The following is a 16,432-nucleotide window of genomic DNA, read 5'->3' as shown; positions in this document are numbered from 1 at the left end:
TCGCCGCGCACTGGAGGGTCACCGTGCGCGGCCGGGTCGGTGCTCACACCGCCCTGCCACCTGCTTCAGTCCCACACGTGACGGGCCGGGCTTGGGGACACGATACGCCCGGCCCTGGGCACACAGCCAGCCAGGGACGGGTTCTGGGTCCAAACTCGGCTGTCGAAGTGGCTCCAAACAGAGCAGCGCTCTTCTCGCCTCCATTCACCAGGCGGTGCCTCCGGGCGCTCGGCTGCGCGTCCTCGCCGAGGGCCGGCGACGGCGGTGGGTCTGTCGGGCAGGTCTGCGCGGCGGCGGGCAGCTGGGACGCGGGCGCGCTTCCCCGAAGGCGGGAGCACGCGCGGCTCACCCCAGGCCGGACTCGGGCCGCGTTTGCCTGGGGGTCGCCGGGGCTCAGGAGACCAGCTGTGCGTTTGCAAGGAGAGGAAGGCGCGGGGAAGGACGAGAGGGGCTCCTGCTCCGGGAGCGACGTGCCAAAGGCTGCGCCGCTCACGCGTGTGGCGGGGGGGGTCCGGTCGCGGGGACACAGCGGCTGTCCTTCGGTGCCTTCTCGCCAGGGTCCCCGCCCCCGCCCCGCGCGCGCCCGCTGACACCTGCACGCGGGCAGGTCGCTCAGACCCGCACGCCGAGGGCCCTGGCGCGACAGGAGGCGCAGGGCGAAGCGCGGCCCGTCGGCACCTCAGTCTCCCTCGAGGTTCCGCCCCGCGCCTCCGGTTCCCAGACCGCCCTTCTCGCCTCAGCCCCCGTCCCGCCGCCGCGTTATCTTTCCTCCTGCCCCAAGGTCGTTCACACGCGGGGCGGGCCCGCCCACTCGGTGACGGCTGTGAAACGCCGGCCCGGAGACCGCCGTGAGGGCGGCGGGCCCCGCCCTGGGCCGCCCAGCGCGGCCACGGAAAGGCACCCCGAGAACACGGCTCGGCTCGCGGCCGCTGCGAGCAAGACGTGGCCCGAGAAGCCGGCCTGCGGAACCGTGAGCGGACACGCCCGCCCTTCACTGCCTCTCGGCGTCGCAGCGGCCGCTTCCGAGCGCTGCTGCCTTCCGCCCGGCGTCAGCGCCCTCCGGACGCGAGTCGCGCTACCGTTAACAAGCCGCGGGAGTCTGAACACCGGCGGGGAGAAGCCACGCCGCGGCCGCTCCCTCCCGAACAGCGCTGAGCAGCCGGAGAGCCGACGCCGCGAACGCGCGGGAAAGCCCCCACCGCCTCCAGCCGCGCCCCCTCGGCGATCCCGCCGTCGTTCCCGGGGGCCAGCCGCCCTCGCGCGCGGGCGATGTTCTCATTGGTTGACTTCCGCCAGCGGCCCGCCCTCACTAGTCCGTCCCTCCGTTCAGCAGGCTCTGCCGCGGACACAGGCGGAGAGCGGCGCGGGGCCCCGTCCCTGCTCGCGCGCAGGCGCGTCGGTGTGGAAGCTGGAAACCCCGCCCCCATGTGCCGTGTGCAAAAAAACACAGCCGTTAGGGAGGAGGTGTCAGGGGCGTGGTCTAACTAGAAGGTGACGCACGATTGGGCGATTGCCGGGGTTCAAACTAGCAAGGCGAGCGGCCATTGGCTGGGGCAGCGCGAGGCGGGACCTGGTTATTGTCCGGCGGCGGCGGCGGCGGCTGCGGCGGTCGGTGCTGCGGTAGCAGCGGCGGCGGCGGCGGCGGCGGCGGCTCGGCGGGAGCGGGGGCGGCAGCGCCGAGACCATGGTGAGGGCGGCGGCGGCGGCGGCGGCGTTAGGGCGGGCGGGAGATGGCGGGAGGTGCCGGGCGGGCCGAGGCCTGGCGGCCGGACCTGCGCAGCTGGCGAGCAAGTCCAAGTGCTAAGTGGTGCTTCTTGTTGCGAGGACGCTGCGCTCGGCGGGGACGCGCGGGTCCCTAACTGGTCGTGGGGCCGTGCGGCGCCGGTGCCGAGGCCTTTCCGCGGGCTTCCGAGACGCAGTCGGTGCGCCCGGCCCCGCCGCCGGTGCTCTCCGTGGTCACGCGCGCACTCGCGATGTTGTGCAGCCCGGTGTCGCTTTACCGGCCGCTAAAAATACCGGAGGCACCGAGTTGTCACCCAGGCCCTTAGCATTTTAAACTGGAGCGGAAGTCCGCCTGGTCCGTTACAGGGCCGCGCTCGAGTCTCGAACAAAGTGCGCTCCTGCTCCGCCGCGGGTGTGCGTCCTCCGAACGCCCGGCGCACGTTCGCCCCGACGCGGCCCTTGGAATGAAAAGCGTGCAGTGCTTGTGTCCTGTTTCTCAGCCACCACGCGTGTTCAGACTAACATGCAGGGAGAGCGAGGGCGTTAGGAAAGGAAAGTCATTATTTTCTGTATTTGTGATACCACAGAAGTTCAACTTTGTTGAATGTCAAAGTGTATCTGGATTCTCCAAACTTTGGAAATAGTCGTTTAATGTATCGCGGTTTCTAAAAACTGATACCGCGTCTGCTTTCTCAAAATGCAAGTAAATGGATAAAACACATTGGATGGATTGAAACAGGATAAAACTGCCTAAGAGAACCGGGAAGCCTGCGGTGTTTTGCAGTTTGTGGCTTTTAATTAGTGATAGTTCTTCGTACATAATTCATAGGGATACAGTGATTAGAAGTTGGGCCCACGCACCAGCTGAGAGGTTTTTTAAGTGTTTTATACCAGCGCGGACAGGTGACAGATTACTGTGAGGAGTAAGTGAGAATATACTGTTACTTGACCCGACCTCAGAAATAAAAAAATGATGCAACATCTTGTTTAGAAATACGGTCAGAAATTATTAAAATAGATGAGGCACCCCGGAAGTTTCTAAAGATCCTCGATTCTCACTGTTAAACCAGTCTGTTGCTAAATTGTTAAATATAAGAAAGTGACATTAATTAGTTCTTAGACTTTCTTGCTTCTAACACCTCCCACAGCTTTTGTTTTTTACAGAGAGAAACATTAAATTAACCCGAGACCTGCACTTAGGGGGACTATACATGGTTGAATTTTTTCTTTCTTTTTTTTTTTCTTTTAGAGAGAGGAAGGGAGGGGGGGAGAGAGAGGTTCCACTCCTCCGCGCATTTATTGGTTGGTTCACGTTTGTGCCTGAACGGGAATCGGTCCCTCCTGCAACCTTGGGGTATCTGGGGTATCGGCAGCTGAGCTAACCGGCCGGCGCCTACACAGTTGATTTTTAACTTAAAAATTTTTTTAGAGAAAGCATTACAAAGGGGAAATGCCATTTCAGTGCTTACCCTCTACTTCAGAAATATAGCTCCTCAAACAGCCAATCATATAAACTCATTTCTTCTTCTAACACTTTTTTTTTTTTTGCAGCGAAGATATAATAAATTTAACTGGTAAAATCAGACAATGCACAAGGGCACATTAGTTTCCCTCTCATCAGACCCTTAGTATCCCCTCCCCAGGGGCAGATAACTTTTCTAACTTACTGTGTGGTCCTCTGGAAGGTATGTGCGCACACACTATAACACTCCATTTCTGCATAAACGAGCTCAGTTCACTTGCAAATCCCATGCCCTTTTCACGAAGAAATATTTTCTGGTCTGCTCTTTATCAGCACACATCTGTACCCCGTTTGTTGAAATGGTCTGTGGCTTTAAATAAGCAAAACAATGTATAACAAGACTAGGTTTACCGCAGGCTCATTGACATGGATAGGTTATTTGATGTGACAGCAAAACAGTGTTGAGCAAAACGGGGTTCAAGCCCTGACTCGCCTGGTGTGGCTCAGTGGGTTGGTGTCACCCCGCAGACCGAAAGGCTGCTGGTTTGATTCCCAGTCAGGACACATGCTTTACAAGCTGGTCCTCAGTCCCCTGAGCCACACCAGCCAGGGCTTGTTTTCTAAACTAAAGTAAAACTAGAAAACATGTTGCTTCTTGAATATTTCTGAAATAGTGTCTTCACCTGGAGCCTTTTTTCATGTAGGCTGGAGGCAAAGCTGGGAAGGACAGTGGGAAGGCCAAGGCTAAGGCAGTGTCTCGCTCACAGAGGGCTGGGCTACAGGTAAGTTTATTGAATTATTGTTCTTACTGCTATAGTTTCATGACCCACAGATGATTCATTAATTATAAAAATGTGTTAGTGATCATTAATAATGAGATAATTGGTCAGAACTAAATCATAAAGCAGCTATCTTTTAATTTGTATTCTCTTCTTCCAGGCAAGACCAAGTCGTGAAGAGGTCTTAAAATTGGTTATTTTGCTTTCATAAAATCTGTTGTTTCTAGATTATAATTATGTTCCTGATTCGTTTATGAATTGTATCATCGAAATGAGTATGCTGTGGTTTTTCCTTTGGAGAAAGCATTTGTAGTGGTGCATTAACTTTCAGGATGAGGTAGAATTTTTGGTAGAATAATGAATTATCTGTTAGTCCTCTATTTCCCCAGTAGCTTTAGTTTTAGACTGAGTGATATACTCAAAACTAAATATTTTCAGACTTCACGTGTTTGAATAATTGCACCTTTAATCTACAGACGAAAAGTTTTCTGGATAAGGAAGCACTAGCCTCTCTATATGAGACACTTTGTAACCAGGGAAGTTTGAAGGCTGGAACGTAAGGTTTGGCTTTGGCCCTCTTGGCAGTGGCAGGCCAGGGAACACGTGTGAGCAGGAGCCTGACATGACCCGGGCGATGCTGAAGAAAGGGGCCGACGCTTGGTGGGCATGCTCCTGTGCTTGATCGAATCCTGTGAGGCTCGATTGGAATTCATCTGAAGTGGGAGGTGGGGGTTGGGTGAAGGCTGTGGCCGTGCTGAGGAACAGGGTGAAGCGTGCTTGAATGAAGGTAGGACAGGTCATGGCGGGAGCCGGGCATGTGTCTCCAGTGTAGAAAGGAAAGTCAGAGGTTTCCGTCACCTGGGAGCTAAGGGCACAGGAGTCGGTGGAGAGGCGAGCTGTAAGGTTTAGGACTTTACATGGAGTCCTTTTGAAGCTCCACCAAAAGATCCACCTGGAAATGTCCAAAAGCTGTGGATTGAGTCCACCTTTCCAAGAGAGGTGATCGAAAGAATTACAAATGTAGAATCATTCTATACAACTGGTAACTTAATTCATGTTTTGAGTGAGTTTCCAGTAGAGCACGAGAAAGGAGCACAAGGATGGCGGTGGACCCCCACCCACACCCCTGGGAAACACAGGAAAGTGTGAGGGGTCATCAGAGTCTGGAGTTAGTATCAGAACACTCTGCAATTACAACCCAAGGAGAAATGGTTTCTGAGGTCCTACTGTGTGTCAGACACCATGCCGATCTCTGAGGATGCGTCTTCAAGGAGGCATGGATCCTGCTCTTAGGGATGCTATCGAGAGGTGGCTAATACATTTGGTCATTAAAATGTCACTGCTGACCTTCAAGAATGACATTAATAAAAAAAAAACAAAACGTGCGCCTGCGAACGAAGTGTCGCTGGTTTGATTCCCAGTCAGGGCACATGACTAGGTTGCACATCAGGTCCCCAAAGGGCCCCAGTTGGGGGCGGGAGTGAGAGGCAACCACACAGTGATGTTTCTCTCCCTCTCTTTCTCCTTTCCCCTCTCTCTAAAAATAAAAAAATAAACAAGTAAATAAAATAAAAAATTAAGACTTAAAAAGAAAGCACTACTCAGAAGTCATGTTCGGGAGAAAATGGGTGACAAGAAAGTGTTTCAGGATTTGCTTTTCAGTTTTGCCTCGGAAAAGGTCTAGGCTGTAACTGGAAGCAGTTGCCATAGACACGAGGAAAGGGTTTGAGTGACGTGTGCGGGAGGGAAGGAGCGGGGGCAGAGGAGGGACTGGAGCTGCTGGCATGGTGGGGCCAGGGCCAGGGGAGGAGGGCCCAGCGCGCGGACCAGGGCACTAGGGTGTTCTGGCAACGAGAGGGAGCCTGTCCTTAGGAAGCGGGGTGGGGCATGGTGAGAGGATGTGGTCTTTCTCTCAGGTCGGCTCTTGAAACTGAGGGAGACGGAATGGAGTCGGAGCCGAAGGAGGGCGTTGGAGGTTCAGAGCCGCAGGGGCTGTTGGGTGAAGGAATTAATCAGATATGAAACGGTTTCGGTTGGTGGCTGCACAGCAGTTTCCCTTCATATTGTGCTGACACTCCATATTATGAAGAAACTAACGCACAGACCCCTGCCGTGGTTCATGTCCTTTGAACTTGAATCTCTTCTCAGGAGGTTAAAAGCAGGCACGAAGACTTGGGGCTGAATACTGTGATACAGCGCAGAGACCCAGGACTGTTAATTGCCAAATAGGTGTGGCTTCTCATACGAGTAACCAGATTCTTAAGTTCGTATTGTTTGTCTTTGATCATACTCAGTGCCTCCCATTCAGATGGTGTCTCTTTCAGTTCCCCGTGGGCCGCATCCACAGACATTTGAAGACCCGCACCACGAGCCACGGAAGGGTCGGCGCCACCGCGGCCGTGTACAGCGCCGCAATCCTGGAGTACCTCACTGCAGAGGTGTGTGTGGGATGTTAGATGTGCGAGTCCGAAAGTTGTAGACCAAAAAAGGCTGGAACTGTGGCAGATGGGTTTGAAACAAAAAGAGACATATCTCCTCGGTGGCCTTTTTCATAGCAATTTTAGATGTGTCTTAATGAGCCTGTTGCCCGGGACCAGTGTCCTAAAGAATCTTGGTGTACTCATTTCTAAAGTTAAGTAACCGTCGACAACCCGTGTTGTTAAGTGACTGCCAAAGGATTGTAAAAATTTAAGTACTATACTGTTGAGTGTATATAATCATTAGAAGTTACAGCATAATCCCTTAAACATTTGAGGAGCGGGAAAGGTTTGCAGTGCGAGAATACACTTTTAAAAATCATGAATATATGAAATTTGATAAAATACCTCACTTAACCGTTCTGGTTCTACACACGGTTGTGTGCATCTAATGCTGTGTCATGCTCAGTTTCACTTTTCAGGAAGATGAGTAACTTGGGCAAGAGTTTTTAATGACTTGGGCCATGGACCACCCCTCGTCCACCCCAGCACCTCCTAGGGAAAACAGGGTGGTCATGAAACTCCGTGAGTTGTAGTTCAAGCAAGTCACGTGGCAGAGGGGGCCAACCTAGCAGAAACAGAAGGACGTTTTTACTTAGAAAGATTTAGGTTCAGTCTGTATGTTTTTACCTTTGCAGTCATTCCATTAACCTCACCAGGTCATTTGTGTCCCTTTGAAGATTTAAGATTGAATTATCAGTAGTTGCAGCTTTGCTGCGTCACGACCCGCGGGTTGCGTTTTGGGAGCGTGGTGCTAGTTGGTAACCTCTTCCCTCTCCTCCACCTTACACCGGTTTTTTGTTTAGCCCCAGACTTTTCAAAAAGGTGTAGTCTTCTGGCTCAGAATGTTCGTCCCTCCTGAACTCCCATTTTCTTTATTCTTGGAAACCTTGATTACAATTTATTAGGTTAAGATTGGACAGTAACTTATATAAGCAGTCAGCATGTTTTCAGATACATAAATTTGGGGTTTTCATCATTAGTAGAGGTAAAGAAAATAATTAGTCATTAGTAGAAGCGATCACTTTTCAGCCTTGGCTTCCTGCTCGGGTCACTTGGGGAGCTTTCAGGAGACACTGGTGCCAGGCCAGTGAGTTCCCGGGGAGAATGAAGTGGGTTCTGGAGGGTTTTAAAGCGTGCCAGTCCCTTCAGATGCACACCGGGGTTCCTGCCGCTCTGTTTAAGTGCGGAGGTGCTGTGAAGTTACTTCTGTATTGTCAAAGGTTTATAATGCCAGTGTAGTCTACAGAGGCAAAATAAGAAAATTAAAAGTGCATTTCTCTGGCTAGCTGGAACTTTGAAATTCTTCCAATTGAAAATTTCCACGATAGAATAAAGGGCTTCTGGCTTATTGTGTACAGATTATAGGGCCCAGTGATGTTAAAACCTCTTGAATAGCGCTTACAGCTCTTCTTGAATTTGTCCAGTAAAGACAGGAAGAGCCACTTAAGAAAACAAAACAAAACTTATTGAACAAAATTTTTTTTTTAGCCCTGGCTGATGTGGCTCAGTGGATTGGGCATTGGCCTGTGAACCAAAGGGTCACTGGTTTGATATCCAGTCAGGGCACGTGCCTGGGTTGTGGGCCAGGTCCCTGGTTGGGAGTGAGTGAGAGGCAACCAGTTGATCAATATCTCTCCTACTCTTTCTCTCTCCCTTCCCCTCTCTCTATAAAAAAATCTTTAAAAGTTTTTTTTAATTATATTTTTAATCTTTTCTACAAGTGCTAAGAAATAAATTCCAGCCATTAAGGGCTATACAGAAATAGAATACGTGAATATATGATCTTTCTAGATGTTCGCATTTAGAATCGTAGCTAAGGAATAATATCCTTTGACTTTCTTTCTATAGAAGTAGCTTTTTGCTGCCCTGCCTGGTGTGACTCAGTGGATTGAGCACTGGCCTATGAACCAAAGGGTCACAAATTCGATTCCCAGTCGGGGCACATGCCTGGTTGCGGACCAGGTCCCCAGTTGGGGGCATGTGAGAGGCAACCACACATCGATGTTTCTCTCCCTCTCTCCCTCCCTTCCTCTCTCTCTAAAAATAAATAAAATCTTTTAAAAAATAAAAATAATTAAAAAAATAAAGAAGTAACTACTTGCTCAAGTTTCCAGTGCTCTTGCAAAATATGAATATTAAAAGGCCAAATGAAGGAAGGAGAGTTCTATAAAAGCATTACAGAAATATGAAAAAGAAGGATTTTTGGAAATCACGGGCATCCCTAACACCTCTACATTAATGGCAGGGGTGCTTGTGAAAGAATCTCTTTTTTCAAGGATCTGATTTTTTAAATATATTTGATGGGACTTGTTCATATGTTTATATTCCTGTTCAGTGCCAAATGCATTGTTGGAGGAGTATTAATAAATATCCCAGAATTCATATAAATATGAAAAATAAAAATGAACTGTTTCTATATATTTCTGTGTGCTTTATGTACAGATGCTATAGTGATCTTAGCTATAACTGCAAGTCTGTAGCAAAGCCTTCAACGCTCCACCCTCTGTTGGGTGTGCTGTCTGGTGCTTTGTAGGTGCTGGAGCTGGCAGGCAATGCTTCCAAGGACCTCAAAGTGAAGCGGATCACTCCGCGGCACCTGCAGCTTGCAATCCGTGGGGATGAAGAGTTGGATTCTCTTATCAAAGCCACCATAGCTGGGGGTGGTATGTATTATGGCCTCATATGTTTAGTTTGGTACTGGCCTAATTAATAATTCATATCAGTAATTCAGTGCATTTCATCAGCTAACTGGAAAACCTATAAACTTAAATTCTGTAAGTATTAAGTTTTATTACAGTTCTAGGCTTATTTTCATTACCACCTGAATAAATATTTCTTCTCCATTATAGCAAGTCCTTTATCTAAATTTCATATGTGATACTTAAAACCTGGCGTTTAAAATATTTCCCATGCTCGTTAAACTATATTTGAAAAATGATCTTGAGAAATTGCTTAATGTGAGGCGGAGATAATCAGATGATTTAGGGTCAGTGAAGGTGAGAGGTAAGCTGGGTCTCTTAACCCTTTATGAGTCACCTTCGGAGAACCTCTGGAAAGCTGTGGTTACTCTTCTCCCAAAAAACACATAAAATCAGCCCTGGCCAGTGTGGCTCAGTTGGTTGGAGTGTTGTCCTGGAACAAAAAGTTCGCAGGTTCGATCCCCGGTGCGGTCACATACAATTCCAAGTCCAGTTGTACATATGGGAGGCAACCAATCAATGCTTCTCTTTTGCATGAATGTGTTTCTCTCTCCCTTCCTTTCTCTCTAAAATCAATGAAAAAATTCCTCAGATAAGGATAAAAAAAATATTTTTTGAGCACATAAAAATCACATGATTTTACGTAGTCTTATAGGGGTTCCCAGACCCCGAAGTGGGTCCCCCGTTAGTGTGGATACTTAACAGAATTTGTCATGAGAGGGCACTTAAGTTCCATTCTTTGTACACTTGTTCTTTTTGGTTTGAGACACTGAAGTGGTTAGATACAGTCAGCTTAACATTCTTTTTAATGATACGTTTCTCTTTATTTCACTCTAGGTGTGATCCCTCACATCCACAAGTCTCTGATTGGCAAGAAGGGACAGCAGAAGACCGCATAGAGGGCTGTTTTAACCACGCCTCTGGCTCCCCGCCGCCGTGCTATGACTAGGACAGCACGGGTGAGGGGCACGTGTGGAGTTTTAAACACGGTAAACGCAAAAGCATAGACAGTTACTGTAGACGCGGTAAAGGAAACCTTTGTACGTTCTTAGACTCGAAGTTTGATAAAAGTACCTTCTCACACGTCAGCAGTTGTGTGTTGATTAGCTGGGTTTCTCCCATGGGTTTTATACAAAAATGGAATTGATAAACCAGTTTTTACAAAAATAACTTGTCTCAAAACTGTTGTTTTTTTTTTGTGATATGTTGGAAACAGTTTACTCATACTTTGAAATTTTTTAAATTTCAAATCGGTTAATATTCACAATAATCTTAAAGTAGAATTTGGGACTGTAGTTTAACCATGACTGATCACCATATTATATTGAATCTTAGATGCTGTTTCTAGTGTGCACCATTACCTTACATACAACTAAAGAAAGAAAAACTGCCCATTACCCATGATATGCCATTAATAATGAGCTGCATCCCAGTGTCAGAGATGTCAGAATATGGAAGTGTGCACTTAGAGTTGTTGAAAGAATAGTGGAAGTGTTTGATTTGCTGAGCATTTACTCTGCGGTGGGCCCTGTGCTAAGGGCTTTTCTAACCCAGGACTTTTATTACCCCCTCTTGAAAGATGTGGAACCTAAGCTTTTGAATAGACTCCTTCCTTTGTCACCAAAAAAATAAACATGTGGAACCTGATGTTCACGGAAATGAAATGGTTTGCCAGAAAACATTTATTTAGTTGCTAGAAGGTGGCAGAGCTGAGATACAAATTTAGATCTGCCTGACTTCAAAGCCCAAGTGCTCATGTAGAATTGTAATTAAATGTGGCTTAAAATTCAGCCCTGGCTGGTGTGGCTCAGTGGATTGACTGCCTGCCTGCAAACCAAAAAGGTCACTGGTTCGATTCCCAGTCAGGGCAGAGGCCTGGGTTGCGGGCCAGGTCCCCAGTTGGGGGCGTGTGAGAGGCAGCCAGTTGATGTTTCTCTTCCTCTCTTCTTCCTTCCCATCTCTAAAAATAAATAAATAAAATTTAAAAGTTTTTTGGCTTAAAATTCAAACTTTTAGTGGTCTTTTATTGATACAGTAACATTCAGTAATTTGTACAATATTTTTTTTAATTTTTTTTTTTAAAGACTATAGAGGGGGAAGGAAGGGAGAGAAGGGAGAGAAGCATCCATGTGTGAGAGATACATCAATCAGTTGCCTCCTGCACACCCCCAACTGGGGACCTGGCCTACAACCCAGGCCTGTGCGCTGACTGGGGACCAAACCGGCGACCCTTTAGTTCGCAGGCCAGTACTCAATCCACTGAGCCACACCAGCCAGGGCTCTTTTTACTCTATAAGTTTCTCTTCACTCTGTTTTTCTTAAAATTTAATTTTTGAAGAAACTGAGTTGTCCTATAGAATGATCTATAATTGTAGATTTTACTGAGTGCATCCCAGTGTTACTTAATTTTCCCATTTCCTAAACTTCTACAAGCAGTTCTAGGAGGGTTGTTTTTTGTTGTGTTTTGCTTTTCACAAAAATAATTCATAGGTGATACTGTGTACTTGCTATCAGACACTGTCAGGGAACACCTGATTCCTGCCTCACTTCGTAACGTGAAGACTGGTAGGGGGGTGGGTGCTGCTGGCCGCTCCATCCATCCCCAAGCCCTCTACCGGCTCTTCCCTCCCCATTAGTTGTTGCCCAGATGTCGGGCCCCATGGGGGTGGCTAGTGGGCGACACCCTCTCATCCCTCTGCTCTTGCATTTACGGGGCAGGACAGAACTCACATCAGTGGGGTTAGGGTTGACATCTCCTCATTCCCCCTTTCTTCCTGTGTCTTGCTCTTGGGAAGAGGTTTTGAGGCCTTCTTTCTCTATGCCATCAAGTAATTCTCTGTCCCTGGCAAAACCCTATTATGCAGTAACATAAATGCATTGACGTAACGGATTTCATCCCATCCAACTATTGGCAATACTGTTTCAGTGGCATCACGGTACAGTAACAGGGAGCCATGCACGGGCCTCCTTTCCTCGAAATTCGAAACAACCTAGGCCACAGTGTTAGGGTAGTGGATCGACGCCTCCTTTGACGTCAAATAATGACAGTGCCTGCTCAGTCCTCCAAAATCCCACCCAGTGGGCTCCCTCTGGGAGCCAGCACGGAACTGCCCTCACTGGCCGGGAGGTACAGGCCAAAAGCTATAACCAGGAAAACCCAAGAAACCTGAGAACTTATAAACAAAACCGGTATCCATGACTCCATTATTCCAAAGAGTACTCAACAAGCCAATCTGCCCACCAGTCACAACCCGTGATCCCCACACAATGGCTCTTCCAAAGCAGTCCTCACCCAGACCTTGCTTCATGGCCTTTTCCCAGACCTGCTTCCTTTTCACCAGCCAGGCAGGTTTACGCGGCCCACACCTCAGGTGGGCACGCAGGGGCACTCCCGGGCACTGGGAAACCCAGTCCCACTCGGGGTCGACCAGCCACAGGCAGCTAGGGGCCCACCGGAGTCACCATTGCTGTTAGGAAACAGCAAGTGGGGTCCCACTGGCCACCGCCACCCTCTAGGCAAAATTCCAGAGGCAAAGGTTTGGTGGCAAAGGAAAGGAGTTTATTCAAAAGCTTCACAATTTCGGAATAACAGCTTTCCATATGCATTGGTCACTTAAACCTATCAATTAAAGCTGAACTCTGAATACCTGAGTTTTCCTGTTATTCCCTGTTAGTTTTTAATTATCTTATTTCTAGAGGGTTAGTTTACAAACAAAAACATTAGATACAAAAACTACACCATCTGGAAGAACGGCAGGCTTCTGCCACTCTCTGCCAGGCCAGCCTGACTCTAGGCTGTGACTGGAGTTCCTTCCCATCCAGAATGCTGTCTGCTGGGAAGTGCAGGCAGCAGCAGCACGATCGTGCAGGCGTCCTCAAGAAGAGTCAGAGAGCCAGCAAGCAAGATCCAGCCAGTCTGAGAGCCTGAGAGCCCTTCTTTTAATTTTTAAAAATATTTTATTTATAGAGGGAAAGGGAGGGGGAAAGAGAGGGAGGGAAACATTCATTGGTTGCCTCTCACACACGCCCCGGCCTGGGGCCAAGGACCCAACCGGCAACCTAGGCCTGTGCCCTGACCAGGAATCGAACCTGCGACCTTTACTTTGCAGGGTGACGCCCAGCCAACCGAGCCCCACCAGTCAGGGCCCAGCACTGCGTGCTGCACAAACGGAAGGTCTGGGGCAGCCCCGCATTAAGACCGCCAGAAGAAAACGGCAGCGGGCCCAGCCCCAGGTTCGCCATTCGGAGCATCTGAGAGTGGGCAAGGGCTGCGCCCGGGCCCCATAGGCTTCATGAGTCCCAAGTGCCCCAAAGCGCCAGCTGCAAGGCCTTTTCAGCTGGTTGGTAGTTGCATAACCAGACCCCAAACCTCTGTATTACTAAAGGACAACAACCCCGACCCACTTGGATGGGCAGAACAGGATTCCACAGCCTTTACATCTTGAGAGTTTAATGAACCCATCTGCCCTTGGGCGTCCCAACTCACAGAGCCCCTTTTCTCCTTTTGTATAGCAAAGGAGGGAAAGCCTCTTGGGATACTCACCTAGAAATATGAGACACCCCCCCCCCCCAACCCCCACTGGGACTCTGGCATGGGGACTGCCAATGACTGGTTTAGGCACCAAGGAGACCATTGTGGATCCCCTTTCCCCACCTTTGAACCCCAAGCAGCAGAAGCCCTCCGGAGTTCCCATCCCATTCCACACTTTTCAGTCGGCCCCCATACCTCCTATGAAATCCTTGTTACTGCTCCTTACACAACACAATCCGGCTGCTCTTCTCCCATTTCCTGACGCAGCTCCTCACAACTGCTTAACACAGATTGTCACCTCCTGACCCCGGGTGACATCTGCAGGAGGACCCTGAGTGCTGCTGGCTTCTCATGGTTCCTTGAAAACCTGCATTGAGTGTGAGCTATCCAGGCCCTTTCGGATCGTGGAGCCCAACAAGCACGCAGGCCTGCACCCTCGCCCAGGGCAAGGCTGCCAACACTTACACTGAGAGTGGATACAGCAGCTCACAACGCTGAAGTGCTGGGGAAGCAACGTGGCTTTCCTACAGCAGCAGAATAAAGAGTAGGAATTTTTGGACACTATACTTTTTGTTTTATATATATTTTCCTTTTTCTTTTGTCTTATTTTCTCTTGCTATTTTTGGATGCTATACTTTATATTTTTTATTGATTGGTTTTAGAAAGAGAGGGGAAGGGAGAGAGATTGAGTTGTTTTTCCACCTGTCCATGCACTCACTGGTTGACTGCTGCATGTATCCTGGCCAGGAATTGAACCCACAACCTTGGCTCATCAGGACAACGCTTCAGTCAACTGAGCTACCGATCAGGGCTGCACAGTACACTTTGCCTGATGCTTTAGCTACTGTTAAGATCTCAGGACCTCCTAAACTTGTCTCCCTGGAAGCTAAGGGAAATCGCTTTGCCGACATTTCTGCTAGGAATGCCACCCTTAAAGAAGCCAACGGCTCCAAATGGCTACTCCCCCAAATGATGACTTTGAAAAACTAGTTAAAGAAGCCCAACAATGGGCCTACCGACCGAGATGGAAGCATAGGTAGACACGCTTCTCCACCCTCCACATCAATAAGAAGAAATACAACTACCTCAAAACTAAAAACAACCAGAACTACCAGAAAATTGAATTGCACGGAAGTCTTAAGAAAGATAGAAAGAAGCAATGATCATCTAGACAGGTAGGAGCTGCAGAGATGGGGCAGAGAGGACATGGTGTAGAGACAGCAGTGGCTGTGGCCAGCGGAATGAGCAGTCACATATTATAGAAGTCGGGAAGGACACCTGGGGAGCATTCCCAGCTCCTCACCAGACCATGCAGCTCACAGTTCCAGCACCTGGGAAAATCAAACAACATTGCTTCTGTCTGTGCAAACCAGTGGGGGGTGGGGTGGAGGAAGAAACTGCTGGTCTCTCAGCAGAATCCATTGTTTAGAGGCCCCACGGTCTTAGAACATCCACAGACCCACCCACAACCAGAACAACAGCAAGAGAGACACCATAAGGGAAGCGGGAGAAGTGCCTGAAAAAGCAGCATTGTTCCCTCTCAGACCCCTCCCCCACGCACAGCGCCACAACGTGGTGAAACTGGTTGCCCCCACTGACGAATACCTAAGGCTCCACCTCTTACAATGTAACAGGTGTGACAGCTCTACCTAAGACACGGGTAAACACAGGAGGCTGTCAAGTTGAGGAGGCAGAGAGGTATGGCCCAAAAGAGGGAGAAGATCAAGGCTCCAGTGGAAGAACTAAGCAACAAGGAGATAGCCAACCTAACAGATGAAAAGTTCAAAACATTGGTGATAATGTTACAGAAACTGGGGAGTCCAAAAATCCCCCGAGTTTGTGGCTGGGGGATGGGGAGAAGGAAGCAGCTTTCAGAATGCCTCCACACGCCTGAGGCTGGTGGCTGGTGTCTTTCATTATGCAAAAAGGCCTCAGGTGGATGGGAGGAGTCTTGAACCAGGGGACGGTATGGGAAGCACACAGAGCCTGCCTGAGGTTCTGTGAATGGTCACAACTGTTGGCAACACCCACTGCGTCAGAGGCCGCAGTCAGGGATATATAGGCAGCTGCGAACACTTTAGGGGGACGGCGTGCTCTGGGGCTGTCTCCCTCGCTGGTGGGTGTTCGCAGGGGTGCTCTGGAGAAGGAGAGGAGGTCCACACGGTTTACAGAAAGAAGACAGTTTGCAAGGAGGCTGAGAATCCCAGCGGTTTTGTATTGAGAGCTGATGGGAACCACAGCACAGAAAGGACCTCCCCAATCAGATTGAATGATTGGCAGCTGCTGGTAAAGCTGAACTGTGTTTGGGAAACTGGCTAGGTTTGTTAGGGGGGAGGCAAGGATATCTGTAACTGTTAAATAAACAATTTTCTTTTCACTCAACTGAAGTACTGAGTTGTAATTCTGGCGGCGGGCAATTGGACCCCTAACTTTTTAAAAAGCCCATGGGTTTGTTTTCAATTGGAGCAGCCCAGGGGTTCTGTCGTCGTCGGCGGCAGCCGTCCGTCTCGAGAGACGATGGTGTAGCTTCTTAAGAGTCTATCTGCACCGCCGAGAATGGCTGTGCAGTCCGACTCGGGAGTGACACGGTATCTGTCTCCTCCCGTGTTGAATCGACATCTTGCGATGACACTGGAGTGTCCTCTCCAGTGAAGCTGAAGCTACAGAGCCTGGGCAGGGTGATATGGAGGGTCTGCTGTTGCCCATGCAGCAGACCCCCCCTCTCTTCGCAGCTGAAGGGTCCAAGGGAAAGACGGAGT

The 16,432-nt window shown here is 49.4% G+C and overlaps 1 protein-coding gene across 1 annotated transcript; it reads left to right on the top strand.

Annotated features, from left to right (window-relative positions):
- The first annotated feature begins 1,730 nt into the window (after positions 1-1,730).
- Positions 1,731-10,312, top strand: H2AZ2 (H2A.Z variant histone 2). The gene is made up of 5 exons (XM_090287763.1): positions 1,731-1,787; positions 3,889-3,966; positions 6,288-6,401; positions 8,977-9,106; positions 9,980-10,312. Exons 1-5 carry the CDS (start codon positions 1,731-1,733, stop codon positions 10,039-10,041), a joined length of 441 nt encoding a protein of 146 aa, XP_090143889.1. The 3' UTR covers positions 10,042-10,312.
- The last annotated feature ends 6,120 nt before the right edge of the window (positions 10,313-16,432 follow it).

Source organism: Furipterus horrens, unplaced genomic scaffold (genome assembly GCF_987537825.1).
Source record: "Furipterus horrens unplaced genomic scaffold, mFurHor1.1.pri manual_scaffold_9, whole genome shotgun sequence".
Classification (NCBI taxonomy): Eukaryota; Metazoa; Chordata; class Mammalia; order Chiroptera; family Furipteridae; genus Furipterus; species Furipterus horrens.
Note: the sequence above shows the minus strand (reverse complement) of the source record. Positions and strands in the feature narration are given on the sequence as shown.

What these genes read in the sequence shown, in the direction of transcription:
- H2AZ2 (XM_090287763.1), top strand. Translation starts at nt 1,731, where the DNA reads ATGGCGGGAGGTGCCGGGCGGGCCGAGGCCTGGCGGCCGGACCTGCGC. An exon ending in CGGACCTGCGCAGCTGGCGA is followed by an intron (nt 1,788 to 3,888) that starts GCAAGTCCAAGT and finishes TTTTTCATGTAG; the next exon opens with GCTGGAGGCAAAGCTGGGAA. An exon ending in TGGAGTACCTCACTGCAGAG is followed by an intron (nt 6,402 to 8,976) that starts GTGTGTGTGGGA and finishes GGTGCTTTGTAG; the next exon opens with GTGCTGGAGCTGGCAGGCAA.